The 19,123-nt window shown below is 45.4% G+C and overlaps 1 protein-coding gene across 28 annotated transcripts in view; it reads right to left on the reverse strand.

Moving 5' to 3' along the window:
- The window catches only part of DLGAP1 (DLG associated protein 1), an 822,007-nt gene that overhangs the window by 155,970 nt on the left and 646,914 nt on the right, over positions 1 to 19,123 (reverse strand). For 19 of the 28 annotated variants that reach the window (XM_072949181.1, XM_072949175.1, XM_072949174.1 and 16 more), the window contains one exon: positions 9,701 to 9,915. In XM_072949181.1, the coding sequence (XP_072805282.1) occupies positions 9,701 to 9,915 (215 nt within the window). Of the gene's footprint in view, positions 1 to 9,700; positions 9,916 to 18,259; positions 18,377 to 18,909; positions 19,059 to 19,123 lie in introns of those variants that run through there. The other 9 variants (XM_072949185.1, XM_072949193.1, XM_072949194.1 and 6 more) reach the window with 4 other exon arrangements.

Consider the following 19,123-nt stretch of genomic DNA (forward strand, 5'->3'; position numbering starts at 1 on the left):
GTGACAGCCAACGAGTGCAGAGCGCTGACCGCGTGCCGGGCACGGGTCTCACACGGGCTGCCTTACTGACCTCACAGGTACTCTTGAGGTGGGACTGTCACCATCCCTGTGTGACTGATGAGGACACTGAGACATGGAATGGCTAACTGATGTTCCCACAGTCACACATCTGGAAGTGCCAGAGCTGTGGCTTTGAACCAGATGATCTCACCCCAGTGCCTGTGCTCCTGAGCAGCATGCCGTCCTAAGTCTTTCTTGAAGAACTAAATGCAGATGGCGTCCCTGGGGTCGAGGGTGGGGAAGGGTGTAAACAAAGGCTTTGCGGCACCATGACTGCAGTTCGCCAGCTATACCCCGCTCTCCGTGTCTGGGCGCCCGGCAATATTGCACTTCTCTGCCTCTGTGAAATTAGCGTGGCCATGTAGATGGGTTTAGTGATGAAATGTGAACAAAAGTGATGTGTAGCACTTCCAGGAAATAGTGCCCAGTTCACCCCAGTCTCTTCCTCTGATTTAGCGGCCACGGAAGCACCTGCTGAGATCCACCTCCTGTCTTTCTGGGTATCTGAGTGGATACAGTGAATGGAACCTCCTGCCAATTTGTGATGGACACATATTGTGAGCGAGAAATAAACCTTGGAGATTGTGGCTTGTTTATGAACAAAGCCTAACCTGGCCTATCCTAGCTCGTACATAAATTGGTACCAGAAATGGGGTGCTCATCTAACAGCAGTGACAAAATAACCTGAAATACATGGCTATGGCTTTAAGTTTTGGTGGCAGGAAGCAAGGTAATTATCAGAGGCTGGAAACACACAGATCTATTTCTGCAGTGATGAATCATTTGGTAAATTGTTGTCTACAACAACTTGGAAGGTAGGTGACGTGACAGATGAACTCGTAACTCTAGGGGAAATAGTTGCAAAACACAGTGTTACTAGAATGTGTTGGTTTCTCTAGGAGCCTTCCACAAGGTGCTATGCAGTTTGAAATAAACTCAGAAAAGAACTGGTTACGTTATAGTAGTAATGAGAGAATAAGCAGAGTCTGGGTGTTTGTGGATTGGGATCAGAAGAAACAACAGGTTTCAACCCAAATTGTAGAAGATAAACCGAAGAAGGCCTCTGAGTGAGGAGGGCGTGAGGAGAACTACCCCAGGTGCTGAGGTTCAGGTCAAGCACACGCTCACCTCAGCCTGTGGTCCAGGCTTCTGAGTGGAGTCGGATGATTTAGAATGGAGATGTAATTAAGTGAATCTTTTTGATGAGACAAAATGCTTCAGAGGAAAGCAGCCAGTAGGCCGATCAGCTGAGAGGATTTGAGATAGGAGACGCCTAAGGGTAGGAAGGCAAACAAGTAGAACAGAAATGGCCTTTCATCTGCAGGGGCTCTGTGAGTGTGACGGCGGCTCATGGAACTCACTGGAAGCGATAGGTCAGAGGGTGACTGCAGTCTTGAGAGAGCTATCCTGCCCCAAGGACCACAGCCCAAATGACAAGACACAGTCACGAGAGATGTTCCAGAATAGCTCTTGGCTCCAAGGAGCATGTGTTCCCTGATGTGTACTCTGGATATGGTCAAGGAGCATGATGGAAATGGAAGACTCTCCCAGGGAGCTGGGAGAGAACCAGGAGCAAGGAAGTTGCTCCGGGGAGCAGCAGTGCGGCCTCATCAAGAAACAGCGCCTCCCCCAGGGTGGCGAGCATCCTGCCCAGCGGGACCGTGGCGCTGCTGTGACCAGAACACGGCTCTCCCCCATCTTCTTTTTGAATGGGAGTGTTTACCGTGGGTGGCTAGTCCTGTCCTGCATCACATATCAGGTCTGTGGGAGACAGATCGCTTGTCCCTTTGAGTCCGCAAGTCTCCAGATGCAGGGGAGTCACATCTGGACCAGAGGTAGGTGTTGTCGGGTGTCACCCCCGGCTATGTAGATGTTACACATCGCCCACCCACAGGCGGTCGGCTTTGTGGTTTATAGGACTGTGATAGGGCCAGGACAGGGCTCTGGGTTTTCTCCCCTCGGTGGTAGTGGTGGGACATGAGTATATGTTGCTTGTGGGAGGGGAAGTGAGCCCAATATTTTGCGTCCAGACAAAGAGGCTTTGATAGCTGTTCGCACCGCTTACCAGCGATTGTTTTGGACCTCCACGTCCCCGGCATGTGGTGAGATCGCCTCCTGTGCTCTCTTTGAAGATGTATATTGCTATGCCGCTAGCTCTTGTCCATAAACAAGAGGAACCATTAGGGCCCTGTGCTCTCGCCCGGCCTTGGTGACTCTGGGCGTCTTTGCTTATGTTGTGTATCCATGATGTGGTCCTGGGTGACCACGGTGAGCTGAGATCACCCTGACCCAAGATGGACATGTAGCATGAGCAAGAAGTAAACTTTTGTTGTTGGAAGCCTCTTTGACTTAGGGGTTGTTTTGAGCTCCCAGCAGAATCTAGTCTGTCCTGACCAGCATAGGCCTGAAGCTAGCAAAACAGATCCTAAGAGCAATCAGGAGCTCCATTTGACCGAAGCATAGACTCCTTGTCCAGGGACAGCAGGGAAGAAGGTCTCAAAGGAGAGAGGAACTCTGAATGCTGCTGAGGACCACGTGTGTAGACAAAGTGGAATTCAGAAATGACTCCTCGGTGGCCTGGTAGAAAGTCTATGGAAAGAGTCGTTGCAGAGGGAGGCTTGGGGCAGTAAGACAGACGGGTCCGTTGCAGTCATTCAAGTGAGAGGAGGGAAGCCCTAAAGCTTGCAGGGGTGACAGATGAGCCCCAACGTCTCAAGACTGAATTACGGAACGTGGTGGTTTGGTGGGTAGACGTGGAAGAGTCAGGAAGAGAAGCGATGTCCTCAGGGAGCAGTGAATTATGTGGGTGCCTTGAAAACTCATCTTCCTGCACGTTCATCTTTAAAAAAAAAAGAGTGACGAATCTTGGTTTCTAGAACCATCTCCTGGGCCTTGCTTACACAGCCACGCCTCTCTGGGTCACGTGAAGACTATTCAGTTTATACACCGTACGCCACGCAACGGATGCGGGGACAGGACCTGCTGCTCCACTTGTCCCCACAGGGCTGAGCCCAGGCTCCTAAGAGGCCATCCCTTCTCCCTGTGACCTCCAGCACACAGCACCTGCTCTGCCTCTAAATCGCCTCCGGCCTGTGGTCATGGGGCCCCTCCTTTCTTCACCCCAGGCCAGGCCTGAGTCAGGGTGCTCCCGGGCCCCTCCTGTCCCCACTGCGGATCTGCCTGCTAGCACTGCTGGGTCCCAGCTCGCTGCGCCGCAGCCTCTGATGTCCCCTCACATCCGCTCTGCGCTCTCCTAATCTGCCTTGAGTGGCTCCTTGTCCCGGGCACCCAGTTCAATTTCCTTTTCTCTTCCATTTTGAACCCTCTTTCATGTCTTTTGCTAATCTCTGCGGCCTTGATAAATCCATCACCCCAAATGGCTTTTTATTCTCTCTGCTTTCAACCCCTGGCCTCACGTCTTTGCTCTGACACTTAGTTGACATGTAACCCTGGACAAGTTACTTAATCTCCCTAAGACAGAGACTCCTCATTTGTAAAGAGGGAGAAATCTCATGTACAGAGCTGTGTTGATTAAGCAAACAAAACAAAGAAACGTAAGCCCTGAGCCCTCCCTCCGTCAGGCCCGTAGAACCTCACTAAAACTTAACTCTCTCCTGTGTTTTAAACTTCCCGTTCCTTCTCTCTAAAAGGCACCTGAGTTCCCTTTCATCCCTGCACCGCCCTCCAGGACACATTGGTGGTTTCTCCTCCCTGAGGTCATGATGCTGTAGGGGCCGCACACTCAGTGTAGGCTTCCTTTCGAAACAGCCTTTTCTAAAGAGCAGTTACATAGTAAGGGAGCAGGAGATGGGACAGGCTGTGACGCTCACATGCCCATCCTGTGTGCAGAAGGGTATCCACACTCCAGAGAGAGACCTGTTTTTCAAAGCTGGGCGTGGTGATGAGGGCTCGTTACACCAGGCGATTTCTTCTACAGGGTTTGTTTATTTTGTCTTTTCATCAGGCTTTTTTTCCCTCTAGTAAACCTAGTAAAGGTTTGAAAGGTATTTAGATAATTTGTCTACAAATAGGTCACTGAGTTTCCCTGTTTTAAATTTTCCCCACTTCTTATTTTTTTTGTTGGGTGGGGGGAGTTGGGAGGAGAGAGGGGAACAGAAGAAAGTGGTCAGGGAAGGAGGGGACTATCCTGAGTTTATGTCACAGAGGATGTAAGTACACCGTTTCGAGGTGTTGGGTTGCCTCATTCTGCTCATCCTCCCTTTAAGAGCCTCTGCTCTTACGTGCTGCAGTTCCGGAGGGACTGGCAGGAGAGCGATGTTAGAGCGTTCGGAGAAAACAGACAGCAAAGGGACAGAGAGACATGTCATACCACTTAGCCCAAGGAAGGAACAGTGTATCGGGCTGTGTTCTTAAATATGGTTCACATCCTTAGGAAAATACAGTCACCATGCTCCCATCTTGACAGCTCGTGCCCTCTCGCTTTTCTGAGGAGAGAAGGAAGGTGAGGAGCTGTGGGTGGGTGGGAATGTGAAGAAATGGCAGAGGACATGGTGGGTCTAGAGCAGAAAAGAGGAGAAAGAAACTTAGACAAAGATAACCAAAACAAGAGGCTCCAGCAAGAGGCTGGATTTCGGGTTCCTGGTGGAGAACTGACTCACTGTAAATCTCCAGAATCAAAGCTGAAGAACACGCCACCTGTCTCTTCTCAGATTATTGTGTTTACCAATACTGCTTTCTTTTGTCTTTAAACTGTGACCTGCCAGTGTTTTGTGCGTCATCCTTCTGACTATACTGTGCTGGCAGTGTCCTCAGAGACCATGGAGACAAGGGACAGCACCTTGTGGGGTGGCTGGTCAGTGAGAAGTGTGGGTGAAGCTTTGTGTGGAAGTCTGTGCTCAGGAGGAAGGATGCTGGGATCCATTAATGCTGGGATCAGCTAATGCTGTCTGCCACGGGCCTGGGGTGGGTCTGAGAGGAAGCCATTTAAGCGAAGAGCACAAGACCCTCATTTAAATCAGGAAGGCTGGCTCGCAGATGTCAAGCCAGTTGCCAGAAGCCACAGAGCTGTTTATTACTGCCCCAGTTTATTTTTTAAAAAGTTTTGGGATCAGAAAAAAAATGATTTAGAGGATTAACCATCCTGAGAATGAAAAACTATCTGTCTTCAAGACATTTAGGATTGAAAAGAAATCTTCCTGAAGCCTTTTGTTAGACACTTTCTCAGCACTGCTGGGAGCCCTGACTGGTCCTCTCCAGAGCCAGACAGGCGCAGAAGCCTGGGGCCCCTTCACACCAGTTCCAGAGGCGTTTGAAAGTCTGTAATATTAGATACTATTTTTTCCAGGAGAAAATTTTCCTTTGTGCTTGGATGAAGGGATAAAGAACTACGAGGAGATTTTAAGGTGTTATTTGCCTAGGATTAATGGGCATTTATTCGAATTTAACTTTAGAATCTTTTAAATGACAGCTCACTTAATGCTGTAGATATATCTATTTTAAGTTCTTTTTACAGTCTATTGAAGAACAGCCCTAGGTAGGACTCGGACACGGCTTTAACTAATCATGGTAGCAGACAGTAGTCTCCTTTCCAGAATAAATAGCGTATTAAAGCGAATCCAAGAAAAAGACTTAAGTCCTTCATCAGAGCCAAGCTCTGGAGACCTGCTTTGAGGGAACTCGAGACCCCACCCCTCGCCTACTTGCCTGAGAATTTAGTATTAAATATTCAGAAGTTCTTTTTGAAAATACGAATATTCTTGGGTGTGATGCCATTTCAAGTTCCTTGTTAGTTAATAACAAAGCAAGAAGGAGAAGCGAGCGGTGAGGGGAGGAGATCTGTTAGCAGCTGTAGAAGAGGAGAGGGTGAGAGAAACAATAGTCCTCAGGCAGTAGCTGCGGGAGTTCTGCAGCCCCAAGGCGGAGTTCCTTGTCGCCAGACTCCTCCTGACTCTAGAATGTTCCACTGACCCTAGGCCTTATAGATCTGAAGACCTAATCACTGGCATTAAAGAGCTGATGAAAACCAGCCTCAGAAAGAAGCCCTCAAGATACCTTTGGAAACTAGAAGAAGGAAAAGAAAAAGGAAAAACAATGTAAGAAAGTGTAGAGGAGCCTTCTCGCCACAACTTCGGCTAGAAAATGGGAGCTGAGAACCTCAAACAAAATGTTGGCCCCATCTCACTGGGCTAATTTTAGTTATCTCAGTTCATGGCTATGATTCATCCTTAAAGCTGTGAATTGCTGAGGAGGAAGGAGGAAGAAAAAATGACTTAAATGTCAAAGAAGTAGGAACAAAAATACAGTTTTCTTTTTTAAGGGAACTAGAGTTCCAGAATATGGGGATCTTTTTCTCCTGAGGGATAGAATGCAGCAAACTTCTAGAAAAATAATGATCTCCAGTCAAAACATCGTCAAGAAATAAAAGACCTGATTACGTGTTATGGCACGTTTGACTCTTTGCCTTCACAGTGTAATTTTCCCCTTTCTCCTTGAATCCCATTGAACTAGAAATTGCTAATAATCGTATGTAGTTGAGTATGATGGAGGCTTAGTATGTAGACTGTGATGAGAAATGGAACTTCTAAAGCAGATGAGGGGGAGATGAATGGAGACACATAGAAGGATGAGAAAGAAGTCTGGGGGTGGGATGGGGGCTCAGAGAAGAATGGTATGTTTGATGGTGAGATGCTGTCTTGCCTACTAAAGAAAAGAGGGCAGAGAGAGAGAGAGGAGAATACCATGCAGTACCACTTACATGGAATCTAAAAAAATGATACAAGTGGACTTATTTACAAAACAGAAACAGACTCACAGACATAGAAAACAAACTTATGGTTACCAGAGGGGAAAGGAGAGGGGGGAGGGATAAATTGGGAGTCTGGGATTTGCAGATTCTAACTACTATATATAAAATAGGTAAACAAGGTCCTGCTGTAGAGCACAGGGAACTATATTCAATATCCTGTAATAGCCTATAATGAGAAAGAATATGAAAATATATATATACATGTATGACTGAATCACCATGCTGTACACCAGAAATTAACACAACATTGTAAACCGACTATACTTCAATTAAAAAAATTAATAGAGGGCAACAGAGATAGTTTGGTGACATTTCATCCTTAGAAAAGAAAAAAGTTCTTCAGTGTGGTAGGTGTCCCCTAGTAAACTGGTTACTCTTTGGCGTTTTCCATAGGTTTGGAGGAAGACAGTAGTGGTCACTGCTCCTGCACTCAGCTCGGGGGCTGATTTCCCTGCCCCAGGCACCCGACCCCTCTGCCATCAGTCTAGCTATTACCGATGTGTTTGCCTTTCTCTGCTCTTAAAACTTAAATATATATATATATATATATATATATATATATATATATATATATATAATATATAATGGTTGTAAAAATAGGTTCCAGGACATTAAAGGAAGATAATACCATGTGGTCCATTGACTTCAGAGCTGATTCCTCACAGCCCTGAAGCTAATGAGGAGACTGGCCCCAGAAGTGACTGTGAATGTTGACTTTTGCATCTACCCTCGTCCACAGCTCCTTAGAGAGCTCTCTGCACCCTCCTCATGGCTCTGCTCCTTTCTCGTCTCCTCATTCCTGGTTTGACTGTGAGCAGTGGGAGCCGCTGAATCTCATCACCCAAGACCCAAGTGTCATTCAGCTGATGTGACAAACTCATCCCCATAGAGGAACTAAGGAACTGAGATGCTGGGGGTGGGAGAGACTCTGGACGTGGCAGAGTCCCCACCGCTTGGTTTGCAGATGAGGAAACTGAGGTCTTGGAGGTCCAAGTGACTTTCTTGCCCAGAGCATTCCCCTTTTTGCATCTTCTGGAAGATGTCAATTATCCCCATGGCTCTGACTCCCTCTCTAGTGGAGAGAGGCTTCAAAGTCCATGGAAGACGTTTGCCAAACGGCCTTTGGCCACCCTCTTTTCACAGCACCTTCGCCCACTGCCTTTATTCCCAATCCAGTCCTTTTCAGACTTGGTATATTGAACTTCCTGAGCCCCTATGAGGTGGGCCAACGTGCCGTGAAGACGTGTTACTTTTCATCCCCGTGATCAGCTTGGACTTTGTGTGGCAGGGTTATGGGTTAAACTGTGCTGCCCACATAGACAGGTCCGAGTCCTACCGTCTGCTGCCCGCGCACATGACTGTATGTGGAAATAGGGTCTTTGCGGATTTAATCAAGTTAAAGACAGGTCGTTAGGGAGGGTCCTGACCCAACACGACTGATGCCAGAAGGAGACGGCTGTGTGGAGACACAGAAGGGAGAAGGCTGTGCGACAGCACGGGCAGGGGTGGAGGCGCTGCAGTGCGAGCCGAGGGGTGCGAGGACCGGCCGCCCGCCAGGGGCTGGGAAGAGGCGAGCGAGGCTGCTGCTCTCCAGGCTTCGCAAGGAGCCCGGCCCTGCCGACACTTTGAGCTCAGACTTCCACCTCCCAGAACGGTGGAAGAATACATTTGTACTGTTCCGAGTTCACAGGGCTTGGTTAGTTTCACTAGGACACTAACACCCGCAGTAAGAAAGGTGAGGAGAAAGGGTGACTGGCAATCACTGAAGGAAAGAAAGGAAAGCTGCTTTCTGCGGACTGGTTTGCTCATGTCACTGGTGCTCATTTTTCATTGAAATAATTCCAAGTGGTGCCACGTGATCCTTTGCAAAAAAATTCATGAGGGGACTTACCCGGTCTTTAAAATATTATGTCGTTTGTTGTTTAAATAAATTTCCATCATAGAATAGGCAGCTGTGTTTTAGTATCCTAGATCAATAATCTAGTTTGTTCTCCTTAATCTGGTCTTTTTCTATTTATTTTGTCTTTTAACATCTTATTTTGTAATGTAATATAAATGCATGAATAGAAATATGTATTTCCTCAAACTATGGAATCAAAGGCATTAAAAAAATACGATTATCCATACTATGTTCTTCAGTTCAAATGATGACCCACATGACAATCTGCTCTAAGGCTCTGATTTGCTCTCCATAAATAATGTTAAAAATTAAATCAGGCTTTACTTATGATAATCAATTTCAGTAGTTTCTTTTGTAATGCTGTTCTCTTTACAAATAGTGCAAAGGGAAGTAAGGACTGCTTAGAGTCATATTTTTCAAAGCAAAAAAAGATGATTTTTAAGGTCTCACAAATTATAATACATCTTGGGCATCCAAATTTAAAAACATGTATCAAGAACTTTCACATATTACCCAATTTTAAGTCTGTAGCCACATTCTGCAACCTTCTCTAGTATAATTTACTCTGTTTTATTACTCAGTCATCTGGAAAATGCAAGACTTTTGTAAGGAAGCATTGCCTCACAGATTTAGTGGCTAAACAAATGTCCCAGTAGGGATACAGAGATGCCTCATTGATCAGAAATCTTAATTCTTTTCAGAAGCCGTTCTGGAATGTTTCAGACTCTTCCTGGAGGTTGGGGTTCAGTCTGTGCTCTATGCAGGGCACACCTGGATGCTCAGGTCTTTGCAGGCACTGGGGCAGAGGAGTCAGAACAACAGACCAATGTCAAAACCAGCAGACCACTCAGCGCACCACCCTGCACCACCTGCAGGGTGTTTTCTGCCCCACTCACTCTAGGAGCGGCAGGCTTCCACCCTCGGAGGTGACACCAGGACTGGACTAGCGGAAGGAGAGTGCTGGGAGCACTTACTTGAGTGTGGTGAGCTCTGTGAGGGATGGCTGCGTGGCCTTGAGATAGCTCTCTCTCCGTGCAGCAACTTTGGGAGACGGCTTAGGACTCGTGTCCGAGTCGCCGCTGTCTTCGTCCCCCATGGCCTTGATGTAGCTGCCGCTCCGCATTCTTCGGCAGGGAATTTCATCGTCTTTACCCCGAGGGGTGTACCCTGTCCACTCGTCCTGCGGGACCTGTGCAGATATAAAACAGATTGTTCCTTCATTGTAAAAGTCTACACCCTTCTTTGCTTTCCTGACTCTGAACGTGGGTAACACAGCTAATGCTCTAAAACTTCAGATGTTCACTTTTTAATAATAGTGTTTTACTATAATCGGTTGGAAAGTATTTTGAATACATGCAAATCTATGTCTCAGTCTTTGAGAAAACCTGTGTACTAGGAAAAATTAGAACCATAAGCTCTGATTCGCTTAGACTTCTCAGTTTTCTCATGCTGGAAAGAATTGTCAGGCATATGAATGCCCCTGGAGAGCAGTTTTAGTTGGGCTTTTCAATTATTTGTTTTCAATTGATATTTAAAATTCAAGAACGTTTCTGTTTTGTTGGTACACCTTCCCTGCACCTTCCACCTCAAGCATCTTTTATCCAGTCTTGCTTCCTCCTAAACCAGTGGTCTATACCTGCTGCAGTCACTTCGCGATCGCTTATTCTTTTTGAACCCCTCTTAATTTGGATCCAGCCTCCACAGATTGCTGAAAACACACCACCTGTTGAGACTTCCTCCCCTTTTGGCTTTCTGCTTCCTCTACTTACCTGACACAGGCACTCCTTATCTGAATTGTCCTTTTCTTCTTGCTTTGCTGGGTCCTGCTCCAGATCCCTAATTGTAGGTACCACGCAAGGTACTGTTCTCTGTACACTGCTCATTTTTCTTTCTACAGTGGTTTCCTTTGAGTTCAGCAGGGTGCCACCCTCTGCTATAGGGAGTTTCTTTCTGACCTGTTTTTTTCAGCCCTTAGATTTTCCCAGTTCAGTGTGGACTCAGCCTAGGATCTTGTTCCTTCTCCATTTGGTAAAAGAAATACAAAATAACAACCACTCTTTTGATCCACTAAAAACACTGCATAGGGCTTAATTAAAAGAGACCAGAAAACGGAGGCTGGTTCTTGCCCTCATCAGGTTTAGAGATGAGAAGACAAAGCATAAATAGATTTGGGAAGAGTTCCCAGTCAGCATGTTAGTGAGTTTCAGATGTGCTGCTGTAAACGGAACATGCACTCAAGTGGAACTAGAAACAGGAGTTATGGATCATGGTGACGGGAAAGGAGGACCCGGGAAGGGCTCCCTAGGACTGGCCAGGTTTGCAATGCAAAAGTAAAAAGGTATTTAATATTTTCATGCTAACTGTTTACTGATTATTCATTAAGTCACACAGGGTTTCATTATTAACGTTTAGCTATGCTAAGCAATTTGCTTATAGGCTCTTATTTCATCAGTAAACAACTCTGTATTTTTCTGTATTTCTCAGATGAGAGGTGGAAGCTCAGAGAGCTTATGAAATCTGCCAGAGGGCACACGGGGCTGATAAATGGCAGCACTGGGGTTCAAAGCATTTTTGGTTTCACTCAAAGATCAGTTTACTTAATCTAAACTTTATGATTTATAACATATGAATTTTGGGGGGTGCGTACAGCTCATTGGTAGAGCACATGCTTAACTTGCATGAGGTCCTGGGTTCAGTCCCCAGTACGTCCATTAAAAAATGAAAATATGAATTAAATCTAAAGTGTTAATAAAACTGTCCATAATGACACAGAGTAGACTTAGATTCTAAATGTTAGAAACTCTAGGAACTGAGAATAGATATTCCACTAAAAAAAAAAAGCACTATTCTTTCCTCCTTAACTTGTAAATTTATCTAATTTGAGAGCAAATATCTAGAAGCATCAGACCAGAGAGATGCCCCTGAAAAGTGGGTTGTAGGTTTTAATACTGAAAACGACCAATCACGTTGGCTTAAGCTTCACTATGCAGCTTTATAAATTTAACAAACTCTTCATGTGTCTCCTGTGTGCAGGCACTGTTCTCAAAGCGTTAGAGATGTTAACTCATTTGATCCACACAGCTGAGGGGCAGTATTATTATTATGCCCATTTTACAAATGAGGAAACTGAGGTTATGTAACTCGCCCAAAGTCCCAGCTACAAAGAGGCACCGTTCCAACCCAGCAGCGCCTGGGGTCTGGCTGTGAGGCTGGTAGATGCTATCTCCCTTTCTAGGCTATGATCTTGTGGCACCTACAGAACTGAACACAGTCCCACGACACCTTCGTAATCTATCACGTCTGATCCATTCGCCGTTTGTTAATTATGGTAGTAACAAGGTAGAGTTTTTGCTATTTTAGCTAAAAAGCATCAACATCACCATAGCAACAAGAGAGATTTCTTAGGGAAGTTATAAATCTTGAGAACAGTGTTGTTTTCCTTCAGTTGGCCGGTGAGTCACTGCAAAGATATGATCGTGTTCAGAACCTCATTATTGGCTTAGCAATTTGATAAATTAAGTTGGTACCGCCAAGGGTCATGGCTGCTGCAGCCCACACCTGCCGTTTCTCAGTACTGATGCACAGTTCATAAGCGTTGCTCTCTGAAATATGGCAGACACTAATGACAGACTTATGAGTTCATGTCACTTGTGAAACAAAACATGGCAAATTTCTGTGTATTTTTCAGAGTTAATGGTAGCTACTTGGGCTTTTACTAGAAACAGGCTGCAACCGTTGCTAAAGGAACCAGCTGGGAAGTATTTAATTTGTATATGTTTCAACTGTATTTTTCAAATGATGGCAGCTAAGGAGTTTATGGAAATGATTTACATTGGAATGGAATTTAAAAATTAATATGTTATTCATACATCTCAAAGTGGCTTACAATAAATGATCTGTAAAATAATATAGAAAATTTAAAGAAACAGAAAATCAAGACCTCAGAGAAGAAAAATACTGTTGCTGAACAGTAAGGGACAGCAAAGTCCCTGTAATAGAGCGCAATTTTTATTACCTTAAACTCAAGAAGGAGACATGGAGGTAGGTTACATCATTTTCAAATAATGCACACCGGCTTGTTCAGGGGCCAGAGTGTGAAATGTTCCTCCCTCTGGATTGGAAAGAAAGGAGACCATTCTGCAGCTGCTACTGTGCTCTTGTCAAGGTTGCTGTGTCTTTCAGCATCAGTTGTACAGAGAGAAGAGATTTAGGGAAATCCAAAGAAAAAATTACCCTCGCAGCTGTCAGAGAAAGCCTTCATGTTAGTGGTCCTAGTGGCTTACGGTGATGGACGTCTTAGCAAGAAAGGAGCAGACGGAAGACCAGCCTGGGCCCATGTTGACGACAGGCGGGCCAGATGTCCTGCTTGTCTGCACAAGCTTAGCAGGGCGGTGAGACCCAACAAGTGTTCAGGAAACAGCAAGAAAATCAGTCTAACAAGTCAGTTCAACAACAGTTACAGGTTAGAGAAAAGTGAGATTGTTTGCTTTTTGATGCAGACATTTAAGCACCAAAACTCCAATGGAGAACTTGATTTTTGAGAAGACGAAATGAGGATCAGTGTGTGTTTTTCTGTTTTGGAGGTAGCCGGGCTCTGACTTAAATCACATGCGGTGGTTCAGGAGTACAGAGGACCTACCTCCAACCAAGGAATGACCATCAGCAGGTGCCATCATCCTCTAAGTACAGGATGAGGATGCTTTCTGAGATGAAATGCTGCCATGGGCACTGACTGATGGGCCGATCATGCCAGCTACAGTCTATGCAGGCACTGAAGAGGAGAAAATTAAATGCCACCTGTGGAGGCATGCTTAGATGCTTGAATTCTGTGTGTCCCTCCCCACCTCTCTCCTGGTCTCCCTTCTTCCTTCACTTCTGCAAGTATTTTTGGCTTGCTCACTTTCCAGCCGTGCTCTGGGTGCCAGGAATGTGCAGCAGGGAACAACACAAACACTGATCCCATGCTGTGGAGCGTACATTCCAGGAGAGCCGGAAGAGATGGATGATAGACAAGCATGCCTGTAAATGAACAAGACCGTTTCAGAAACCATAAATGCCATTAGGAAAGGAAGACGGGGTGACGTGACAAAGGAGTTGGAGGAGAACTCCTTTAGCCTGTGCCTCTGAGAATCCGCCAGCAAGAAGTAACGTCTAAGAGGAGATGACATACTAGCAAAGGAGCTGGGGAAGAGCCTCAGGCAGAAAACTCAGCCAGTGCCCAGTGTCCAGAGTAGGGACGAGCTTCATGTGACTGAAGCCCAGGAAGGAAGATGCCCTGGTAGGGGGAGAGGACTGACCAAGACGGAAGTAACAAGAGGAGAGGCTGGGGGCTGGGGCTAGGTCACGCAGGGTCTTGTATGCCCTTCTCAAGTCTTCCTTCAAGGCTGACCTCAACAATCCCAAAGCTCCCTCCGACCACTCCATCCTAAATCCATCTTCTGCATGAAATCTAGAGCATGTATCAGCTATGTAAGGGGTCAGCTGCACTGTAGTTCACAGGTGAAATCCAGCTTGCCCTCTGCATTTGTAAATAAAGTTTTATTGGCACACAGCCATGCCCGCACAGGAGGTACTGACGGTGGCTAGTTTAGAGTTGTGAGGGCAGAGCTGTACACTTGTGATGGAGACTGGATGGCTCCAAACCCGATCCACACGTTCCTCCTGAGTACTTAATGTGCATAACCAGACAGCGGCATCTGCATACATGCCTGGTTTCAGGGGTCTCTGTGTCATCTCTCCAAGGACTCGGTAAGCGAGCTGAAACTGGGGAAGGGAGCAGAACTGCTGAAGGGCTGGGGGCGTGGGCTCTGCAGCTAGATTCCTGCTGGACCACTCAACAGGGACGCTCGGGGGCTGGTGAATTAAATTCCCTGTGCCTCCATTTCCTGGCCTGTTTCCTACCCCATGAAGTTGTGCCTGGATTCAATGAAGTGATGACCACAGGCACGCAGGACGTGCTCAGTAAAGGTCTGCTGCCTGGGAATTCTGCACTTGGCACACCATGGAGCGCACAGACGCTGCCTGGTGATGGATGGCGTGGGCTTTCCAAGAAGACTCTCATGCCTGCTTTCAGTTTTCTGGTGACAGAAGGGCAGAAATAATTGAAATATATTAAGCAGCAAACTTAAATTCCTTATATACTGCCTACTCCCTTCATTTTTAAGCGAGAGTGGCCCATAGGAAATCCTCCACGGCCCTGCCCTGGGGACTCACTTCCATTCTGCATGACGGAGAGGGGGACCTGCTTGCTTGGGCCACCTGAAGCTTGGCTGGCTTCCCAGTGATCCACTCTCAAGTGGCTCCTTTTTGGTCACAAAGCAGACGTCTTAGGGAGAAAGAAACCTCTGTGGGAACTATTTTTGTATTTGGAGTTTTTTGTTGTTTTTTAAAGAAACCTTGACCTGAGACCTATGCATTCCAGATGTATGAGAACTGCTGAGGCCAACAGCTGGCAGTCAGGGAGACTCCAGGCTGCATGAAGTCTCTGCTCTGTGCAGCTCTTGGTCACAGTGGTGGGGGCAGGATGAAAAAGGAAAAGAGGGACAAGCTTTTTACTGTTTACCTCACCACCTCTAGGCCTGGTACAATGTCAGAAACATAATAGATTTCTGCGTAAACGTGCCACTGAATGAGTTAAAAAATTCCAACACAAATTTGCTTTCACCCTCTGTGCGTGACCTTGAATGAGTCACTTCACCTCTTTGACTCAGTTTTCCCATCTGTAAAATGGGGATAATAATAGATTGCTCATGAATAGAGGTAATGTGTGTGAATATAGCTTGTGAATGTCAAAGCACCATAAAAATCTGAGACTAAAGTTTAAAAATCTGCTTCTTCATGGCCACTTTTGAAGTGTGGCCAGCTACAAATATCTTGGGATTTAAAAGCAGTGATATTTTAACTAACATCCTTCTAAGCATTAAAGTAGGTATTCTAGTATAAGAATATAAAAATAAATGGAATATATATGTACCTCTATGTAAAAATAGAAAAGTCTCAAATATATGAAAATTAAAAATATTATACATTTTGGAATAATGAAATTTGTAAATAATATAAATTTTATAGTATATATATATTCTATAGTAAGAATTGGCTCTCCTAAATTGGCCCACAGACTCAAAAATGTATTTATCTCTCTTCTAAGATCTTTAGAAGTGGGTATCTTCTCTTGCTGCTAATTTTTTTTCCCTTTTTAGCCTTTCCCAAACTCAGTTGAAAGAGGGTCACACTAGTTCTGGGAGACCTAAAGCTGTATTAAGCTAGGAATCCACAGGGAACCTTTAAAATGGTATGATTCAAGGTAATTCCTTCCATCTGAATGTCTCGAACACTTTGCTGATTTTTTTGTTGGGGGAGGTCCTATCCCCACTTGGTTAATAAAGTTTCCCATCTTCATCTTTCCCCTAAGATCCAAATGCCACATTTTATTCAGTCTAAGATGCCAGTGCAAACGCCCCAATATTTTTTTGTACCACTAGGAAAGAAACAATCACCACCAATTAAATCCTGACTCTGTAGATTATATGAGCCATTCCAATATCAAAGACGCTACATGTGAAATATATGGGTCTCAGGAATCCATCAAGAAGCCTTTTAAAGACTATGTGCAAAAATAAGAACAAGGATGGGTGTAATCTGGGATAGCAGTGCTGGCACCGTATGTTCCTGTTTCTTGGTGATCAAATTAATAACAGCATTCACCTCTGTTAGGCTTTTGCAAAAAACATAAGTTCACATAATGTCTCATGGTCCTTACAACTATTTCGAAGGATAAGAAGAGTAAGTGTTACCATCTCAGCTTGTTAAATAAAGAAACTGAAGTCCAGGGAGGTTAGTAGCAGGTCTAGGGTGACACTGCCCAAAGGAGGATCTGCCATGCACAGTCCAGGGAATTTTTCCCTCTGTATTTAGATCTTGGCTGTTTTGTAACAACTGTCATCTTATGATCACCTAACGAACACATATTTCAGGTAGGACAATAACTTCTTAGAGTTTTAAAGTCTGTCTGGAGGAAAAAAAAGTAGTAAAGAATTACATGCCTTGAAATTAATGTGATAAGAAATACTAATGCAGACATGGGAAGTCTTACTTTAAAAAGGCTCTTTCAAAGCACATGTGGTTTGAGTCTCTGCGTTGGCTTAACTGCTGTCACAAAGTGTAACTCAATGTAGATGGACACTGTGTGCCAATGATGGTCAGAGAGATGATGGCTGGGTGTCTGGGAGATGAAGCCATGTGTGAGTGACTCCTGGGGAGCGGATTATCTCAGGATGGGAACGTTGGATGGTGAGGTTTGGAGTAATGAAAATGCGTGAGATTTTGGGAAATCTGAGAGCCACAAAAGGAATGCAGACACTTAGAAAGCCGGGACAGCTGGAATGGAGCATGGGCCCTGACATCTCCCAGGGGAGGCCGGTGCAAATCTGTGAGCAGTCCTGGACCGCAGGGGTGTGGGAGGAGAATGCAGAAACCGAAGGCTGAGGTGAGATTTTTAAAGCAAAGTTCTATTTCATCAGGAACCAGAGAAGCTGGGAGAAATAACTGCAGCCATTTGGTTGATTAGGTAGAAATAAAGATGATAACAGCAAGGAAGAGCTGTGGCTGAAACAGTGGGCATCAAAAATAGGTTTACATTTGCAAGGCGCCCCCTCGGCAGCTGGTGATTTCTTCAACAATTGGTTATTTCAAGTAAAACAACCAGGAAAACGAGGGCACTTGGCTCTGGCTGAGGGGGCCGACCTCTTTGGCCTTTCCTGTGCTTCACCCGGAAGGGAATTATGAGAAGGAAAACCTGAACGTACAAAAGGAGAGCTAGGGAGCTGAGATTTACGGAATAATCTCACGTTTATAGAATAATCTCAAAGGGCTGGAAGTGAAACCTACACTACTCCGTTTTAATCTGTCCAGCAGTGCCGTGAATTAGGCATTCCAGTTTCCATTCTCCAGCAGTAAAACTGAGACTCAGAAAGCTGGAATGACTTGCCCAAGGTCATCATAACCAGTAGGAGTCTGCATTTGTCTGATACCAAAGCTTGTAATGCTATCACCCTGCCTCTGATGAATGTACACTGATTGACTGCAGATAAACTTAAAAAAAAAACAAAACCAGAAACAAAAAATGGAGTGCATGCTCCCAAGCTCTGTATTTTTTAAAAATGTTAACTATTGAAATAAGCATATGATCTTGTCCCTTATTTGCTAGCAGGGATGAAGGAGCGTTTAAAATCATAAAAACGGAAAGCAATCATGTGGTCAAACAGCGTTCGCTGGCTCGCCCTCTCGTGGCGCCTCACGACCGTGGCGGTTAGGTTTTGCGGAAACGCACGTGGACAGCACGTGGGGTGTGAGGACACCTGTAGGGCAGCCACCCTCTCAAGGATGCTCTGGGGACCTGCAAGCACCCCGGTGTTTTCTCGGCATTTGTGAGGCTTCACCCTGGGTATCGAGTTCCCGCCTATCTCTGTACAGAAATGGCTGCGATGTGCTGGCCTTCTAAGCACTTTTAGTGAGCTCTCAGATTCCCTACTCACTCGGCTCCTTCGCATCTTCTTTGCAGCTGGGAGGACTGCCTTTCTGCTCCACACAGCTTTCAACTTGACAAATGCGACTTGGCATAAATGTCCCTGTAGCCTTTTTAGCTTGCTCTTCTCATAGCAAAAGCGGAAAAAAAGAGCAAGAATAGGAAAATTACAATTACATGACGCGTAGATCCCAAGGCTTGATTGGTGCTTTGCAATCAGATTTCCCTGGCAACCGCCCTCGAAGCCCGAAGCTGGTGTGAAACTTAATTTGCTTCAGATTGCTTAAAAATTACCTTTTAAGGACAAGAGTAAATACCTACCTCTTTTAAAATAAAGCTGATACCCTATGCCACATCTTTCTCCAAAGGACATTTTTAAATACTCCTGAATAGAACTTTGTAAACAGTGCTATTAGGTGGTGATTCACACTGTGACCCTATGGAATTACTCTCACTGGTGAGCCAGGTGCCTCACACCAGAGCAGGTGCTAGGGAGAGACACCAAAAACATTTTATAAAACACAGCCTGGTCTCAAAGGGGGTTACACGTTTTAAGTGGATCAGGCAAACTTGGGGGAATGGATGAAGGAAAAGAATAAAAAATAGCTTTAAAGCAAATCAAGCTGAGATGAGTATTGAATTTCAGTGCCTCCGAGTTACCTACTGGGTTTGTAGTGTGTTCTTATAAATCCTCTTCCTTGGCAGTAAAACGGTTCCCCTGGAGTTGAACATATCTGTGCAAAGTCTTTGCCACTGAGAAAGGAGAAACGCAGGAGAAACACAGAGGCTCAGGGTCTGTGGCCTCTGGAAGGCGGGGAAGGACCCACAGGCCTTTGGGGGCTGGTAGAAATTGTCACTGAGGCGATGATGATGT

Source organism: Vicugna pacos, chromosome 24, assembly GCF_048564905.1.
Source record: "Vicugna pacos chromosome 24, VicPac4, whole genome shotgun sequence".
NCBI lineage: Eukaryota > Metazoa > Chordata > Mammalia > Artiodactyla > Camelidae > Vicugna > Vicugna pacos.